We start from the raw sequence: 6,480 nt of genomic DNA, 5'->3' as shown, positions 1-6,480 counted from the left end.
GGGAGAGAATCCCAAGCAGGCTCTGTGCCATCAGCTTAGAGCCTGAGAGGCGGGCCTCCATCTCACAAACCCAAAATCCTAACCTGAGCCCACGTCAAGAGTCAGAGCTTGGGGTGCCTGGGTGGCTCAGTCGGTTGAGTGTCCGACTTCGGCTTACCTTATGATCTTGCGGTTTGTGGGTTTGAGCCCCGTGTCTGGCTCTGCACTACTGACAGCTCAGAGCCTGGAGCCGCTTTGGATTCTGTGTGTGTCTCTCTCTGCCCCTCCTATGCTTGTTCTCTGTTGCTGTCTCTCTAAATAAACGTTAAAAAAAAATGTAAAAAGAGACTCAGACGCTTAACCAGCTGAGCCACCCAGACGCCCCTTAAATGTTTATTTTATTTTTGAGAGAAAGAGAGAGTGTGAGCAGGGGAGAGGCAGAAAAAGAGGGACAAAGGATCTGAAGCAGGCTATGTGCTGATAGCAGAGCTCCTGATGCAGGACTCGAACTCAAGAACATGAGGTCACTGCCTGAGCAAAAATGTAACACTTAACTGACAGAGCCCCTGAGGCGCCCCTTTCCCTTCTTTTTAAAATCAATAGACATTTTTGAATGAGTGAGAGGTAGGCACGATATGACCGCCCACTTTCCAGATGTGGAAACTGAAGCTCAAGGTCACAACCAGAAACTGCTCAAGTCAGGATTTAAGCCCAGGTCCCATCTGATTCCAAAGCACAGTGCTTTCAGGGTCTGCCTGTGTGCCCTGGGGTAGATCTCTTCCCGCTTTGGGTTCGCTTCTCCTTTCTACAGAACAGGGTCTCGGTGCTGACCTTCAGTGGGCACTGGGGGAAGGTGGTCCACTCTTTGAATCCATTGTCAGGTTTTCTACCCTCCCCTCCTCCCCCAACATCAGAGCCAGCTCCGACTGACACCGCCAGTCTTCCTGGCGTCACAGCTGGGCCTATGTCAAATCCCGGACTGGATAATGAAGTTATGGGAGGGCTGTAGGGGGAGGAACTAAGGGGACCCCCCCTCCCCATAAGAAACAGGAAGGAAATGTTGGGAGATGGATATCAGACTCGAGGGGAGGAGTCTAAACCCCGGGGCGGAGCTAATCCTGTAAAAAGGCCGGGGCGAGGGCTCTGGGCGAAGTACCCAAGCTCTCGCAGGCCTTGGGGGCGGGGCCAAAGGCTCTCGGGGCAGGAATAGAACTTTAGCTCCAGAGGGATTCTGGGGGTGGAGCCAAGAGCCTGGGGGCGGGCCTAGACCTAATAAACAAGGATTCTAAGCCTAAGAGTTCGGGGGCGGAGCTTGTGGATATCTGGGCATATGTGAGGCTCTAGGGTCGGGCCCCGGTCTTGCGAAGAGGCTTTTGGGAAATTCAGCGAAATATTAAGGAAAGGTTTTGGGGTTATGGGGGTGCCTTCCTCCACCCTATCTTCCTCTCAGAGCCCAGGGCAGAGCTTTAGGCTGAAAAGCAGGGAAAGCCCTGCCCCTTCCAATCCTTCTGCATCCCTATTGGCTGAGGGGCCTGCGCGACAGGCTCTCATTGGTCTCGAACTGGCGAGGAGGGGGTCTAGAGAGAATACGCGCTGATTGTGGGCGTGGCTAGACAGTACCTAGAAGGGATACAGGCTCAACCAATCCCGGCCCAAGGATTGTGTTGGGGGGGGCCTGGCAGAGGGTGTCCCGACCCCCCCCTTTCTTGGCATCCTGGGGGATGACCCCGGTGCCAGGCCCGGCGCCGGCCGCCTGATGCCGGGCGGGCCGAGCCGGGGATGCTGGAACGAAGGGCGTTGCTATGGCAACGGGAGGCAGGGCCTGGAGGGGGGGACCGGGCTCAGGCTGGGGCCGGGGGGGCCGGCGGTGGCTGTGGCGGGGCGATGGCGGAGCGCGGCCCGGCCTTCTGCGGCCTCTACGACACGTCCTCGCTGCTTCAATACTGCAACGGTGAGACCCCTCCTCAGTTCCGACCCTGGCTCCGCCCAGGGCTGGACCCGTTTCCTCCTGCCCCAACCTCCTCCTTCCAAGTCCCCATCCTCGCCCCTTGCTGAAGATCTTCCTCTCTCCCCTTAGGTGGACCCTGACCCCAGAGCAAGGTTCCTGATCCCCAAAACCCTGATCCCAGTCCCCCACTCGCTTTGACCCGCCCCTTCTCCTGAGGTGGCTGGATGGAGAGAAGGGGGCAGAACCTTCAGGAGCTTGAGGTGGAAGGGGGTAGGCCTGAAGGTCTGGAACTCTGCCCTATCCCCTCTCAATCCTCTGGGACCCTCCCCCTCCTCCCTGGCAGAGAAACTGACAGATTAGGGGGAGGTGGGATTTGGTGTTGGCTCATGGGCAGTGTGTGGGACCAGGTGGGGTGACCAGAGGATTACCCCCCACTATACCTGCAAATCCTCCGGCCCCCGCCACTCCCACTCATTAGGACTCGCCCCTTCTTCCTAGATACCCCTTCCTCCTACCAGAAAGGCCACTGTGTCAGGCCCAGATGAGGGGGCCGAGGGGAGGGGAGAAGGGAAGGAGTGGAAAGCCAGGTTTGGTCTCCGGGCCAAAGGGCTGGGGGTGGGGAAGTGCTCAGGAGGGAGTAGAGGACTTGAGTTTGGGGTAGGGGGACAGCCCGAGGCCTCAGGATGCAGCTGGTCTTTCTGGGTGAGGGCTGAAGGGCCAAGGTGACTGCCATCCATTTCACTCAGGGGGCCCCCGAGCAGAGACTGTCTTCCAGTTTGTGGGCTCACTCCCCTGGTCACACTGGAGCTGGCAGAGGATCAGAATGCTTATCTTGTCCTCCTCTGCCCCTCTAAGAGGCAGAATGCCTCAGCCTGGCTATTCTGCTGCCAAAAGGCTGTGTGTCATACATAAGTAACTTCATCTCTCTGGGCCTCACCCCCCTTTCTCCACCCCTCCTCCTAAAATGGACAGAATACCACCATTACTAGAGTTGCCTGAAACGTAGATATCATGATAATAGTTCATTGTATTCTGGATACCACGAGCCAGTGTTTTGCTAAGTGTTTTGCCTGAAGAGTACCTGTCACAGGGAAGCTCACTATAATGTTATAATACGTGACTCTCTTTTTTGGGGGGTGGGTGGGAGTGGGTAGAATCTGTAAAGGTTAAGGTAGGAGGGAGCCTGGCACAACTAGGCGATTGGGCCCTCCTGCCCCTCATGTATCCACCGTGTGACCTTTAGCGAGTCTCTGCATCCCTCCTCAACCTGCGTTCTTAGTTTCCTGCTTTGGAAAACGTGATACCAGCAGCACCCCGAGATTCCCTCTTCTTAGAGTTCTCAATCCTGACAGCTCCCTTCCTCCGAATTCGGGAGGCCCCCACCTTCCTCTGCAGGTCCGAGCACCGGACCTTAGAGGCGCTGGGGTGGGGGGCAGGGCGGGCGAGGCCGGGCTGGCGATTGGGCCGCTAGGGGTGGGGGGGAGGGGGAGGAGGGACCGACGGCTGCACTGCGGAGCCCAGCGGGCGGGCGGGGCGGCCTTCCGATCGGGATGGCAGTTGCAACCTCCACGCCCCGTCCCTGTTAATGATACCACCTTCACTTCCACCCGGCTGGGAGCCAGGTCTTCCTCGGTTGTTGCCAGCAATGAGTCTGGGTATGAGTGGTCTGGGAGGGAAAGGGGTGGGGGATGCCTCAGTCACCCGCTCCTTCCACTTCGGGGAAATGGGCGAGGTGTGTTTGGGGGGCGATGGAGGAGTTATTTGGCCGTACCCGTGGGCTGGAGAGGAGAGGGGGAGCCGAATATGGGGCGTGGGGTACAGAAGCGAACTAAAGAAGAGGAACAGGAGAGAAGCCCCGGCTGGGATGGAGAGTTTGGTGGCCAGATCCCCGCCCGCATCTCCCTCCAGTGGGTCTCCTGGGTCTAAGACGCGCTGCCTGCAACCCCCAAGTCTACCGCCAGGGGCCGCAGAAACTCTGTCCTTGCAGCTGACTCTGGGGTCGAACCTCATGGACAGGAGTGAGTGGGAAAGGGAGAGACCAGGCATCACCTTTTGGCTTGGAAAGTCTTAAGACACAGAAAGGGAGCGTCAGTCCCGAGATAAAATATTGAGACTCGTCAGAGAATGTTAGGTATCAATTCTAGAACGTTGGTGTCACCAGGAATTAGTTGGTGTCGATTAAAAAATATTGATATCACTCATGGATATGCAGCATCTTAGTCATAGAATCTTAAAAACCAGAACCGAGAGGCTCCTAACACGTAGCATCGTGGAAAGTAAGAGAGTAAGGGACTTCTTTAAGGTCACACCTCCAGGGCGGGCAGAGAGGAGTGTAGGGGGAAAGGACCGAGAGCGGTGGGGATTTCCTTCCCCCTCGGAACCCTCTTCCTGGCCCATCTCGAGCGTCCCAGCCGCAGGCTGAGGGAGAGGAAGGGGGGGAAGTGGTTAGCCTCGCTTTCACCCGGGAAGGGGGAGAGTGGTGGGGTGGGGGGCACCTCTCCGGCCTTGGAGCTCCGGAGCGGTCTCCGCAGCCAACGCTACCCTTCCTTCCAGATGACAATTTGTCGGGCACGAGCGGCATGGAGGTGGACGACCGCGTGTCGGCGCTGGAGCAGCGGCTGCAGCTGCAGGAAGACGAGCTGGCGGTCCTGAAGGCAGCGCTGGCGGACGCGCTGCGTCGCCTGAGGGCGTGCGAAGAGCAGGGCGCTGCGCTGCGCGCCAGGGGCACCCCCAAGGGCCGGGCGCCTCCACGCTTGGGCACCACAGCCTCAGGTATCTTTGCTAGACTGGAGGGATGAGACGGGGTGAGGTCAGGACCCGGACCTCGCACTCACTGCTTCTGTTCTGGAACCCCATCCTCCAGTGTGTCAGCTCTTGAAAGGCCTTCCCACCAGGACCCCCCTCAATGGCGCGGGACCCCCGAGGCGCGTGGGCGGCTATGCCACCTCCCCATCCTCCCCCAAGAAGGAGGCGACCTCTGGGCGCAGGTAAGGCACGGACGGAGACCTGGGTCTCTAGCCTCCTCCAAGGCCATGTGAGAGGCAGAGGCTGTTTATACCGCACGGGATGGGCTCCTGTGCTCGACCTCCAGCCATGGAAAGTGCCAGGAGGTTCTGGCTCTCCTCTTCCACTGGCCCGCTAACCTCACAGGCTCCGCCCTAACTATGTGCTCTCCCTTCACAGTGCCCGCCGTTACTTGTCACCGGAGCGCCTGGCTTCGGTGCGCCGCGAGGACCCACGCAGCCGCACCACATCTTCTAGCAGCAACTGCAGCGCCAAAAAGGAAGGGTAGGTGTCCGGGGAGGGGACCTGTCACAGAGGGTGCGATCGGGACACCAGATTGGCATGGAAAAGGGGGATGAGAGATTTCGGGTGATGCCCCAGGCCACGAGGTGATACAGTAGAGTGAGGTCGTCTAGTTCAGAATGCGGCAACAGTGCCGGAAGGCTTGGAGGGACCAATCTTGAGAGCGCGGGCGAAGAGGAAGGCCCGTTAAGGCTCTGCCGACATGGGGAGTTGTGGCCAAGCCTTAAGGGACTGGACTAGAACTTCGGGGAAGTGAATAATTAGGGTCTTTTGGGTGGAGCCAGAGTGGAAACGGGGGAGGAGCCAGGTTTGTGGGCGTGGTCACTAAGGTAAAAGTCCCTGTTGGGTCTTTGGGGTGGGGCCAGGGCAGAACGGAAGCCTCAAAGGATTTTCTGCAGAGAATTTAGGGGAATTGGGGAAGGGAAGGATTAGAATTGGAGGACATAGCCAGAGTGTTAGCCTGGGCAGAATCAGAACCTGGGGTGGGAGTCACTGGGCTCGATACGGCTGGGACCAGATCAGAGGGGCGGAACCACAGGGGCGAGGTCAAATACCAGGAGGCGGGGCCATCCTGGAGGCCTGGAAGGGACCCAAGTCAGGGACTGGATCTCGGTAACGTGGTCGTAGTCAGAATGCCTGGCGGGACCAGAGGCGGGGAGAGGGCCGAGGAGGAACAGTCAATTATCCAGAGAAGAGTCAACTCCCGGGACGGAAGGGGAGGTGGGTGTGATCAGAATGTGGGGCGTGGTCAATGCCCACACCGGCAGGACCACACTGAAGCCCTGGGCAGAGTAAAAACCCAAGGATGGAGTCAAGATTCAGTGGGCTTGGGGGCTAGATTAAGGCAGAAACTGGGTCAAAAACCATATTTCAACCCCACTCAAATAAAGCAAATACGTACTTGACGCTATGTGCTAGGCACTACTCCGGCCACTTGACACGAATTAACCAATACAATCCTCGCAATCCCCCCGCGAGGTGGGTACTCTTACTATCCCCGTTTTTATGAAAAGGAAACCGAGGCAGAGGCGGGCAGCTCGTCCACACTGCTAGGAAGCGGCAGAGCTGGGGTTTGAACTCACACAGGCACGCCCCCTAGTCCTGTTCTCAAACAACACTCCCCCCCATCGGCCCTGAAAGAGCCTGGCGTCAGGACCCCGCAGCCCGGGATCTGAGACCCGGAGTGACCGGCCGGCTCCCGGGGTCGGCCGCGGAGGGCGGGGCTGGGCGCGGCGGCGCGGGCGCCT

At 58.6% G+C, this 6,480-nt stretch overlaps 1 protein-coding gene across 2 annotated transcripts in view; it reads left to right on the top strand.

The window, feature by feature from the left end:
* Positions 1–1,582: 1,582 nt before the first annotated feature.
* EML2 (EMAP like 2) overlaps positions 1,583–6,480 on the top strand; it is a 23,265-nt gene continuing 18,367 nt past the window's right edge. The window contains exons 1-4 of one of the 2 annotated variants that reach the window (XM_029925734.1): positions 1,583–1,930; positions 4,481–4,699; positions 4,791–4,914; positions 5,111–5,215. In XM_029925734.1, the coding sequence (XP_029781594.1) occupies positions 1,759–1,930; positions 4,481–4,699; positions 4,791–4,914; positions 5,111–5,215 (620 nt within the window). In that variant the 5' untranslated portion in view covers positions 1,583–1,758. Of the gene's footprint in view, positions 1,931–3,553; positions 3,583–4,480; positions 4,700–4,790; positions 4,915–5,110; positions 5,216–6,480 lie in introns of those variants that run through there. The other variant, XM_029925736.1, reaches the window with a different exon arrangement.

This window comes from Suricata suricatta, chromosome 16, assembly GCF_006229205.1.
Source record: "Suricata suricatta isolate VVHF042 chromosome 16, meerkat_22Aug2017_6uvM2_HiC, whole genome shotgun sequence".
In the NCBI taxonomy this organism is placed as follows: domain Eukaryota; kingdom Metazoa; phylum Chordata; class Mammalia; order Carnivora; family Herpestidae; genus Suricata; species Suricata suricatta.
Note: the sequence above shows the minus strand (reverse complement) of the source record. Positions and strands in the feature narration are given on the sequence as shown.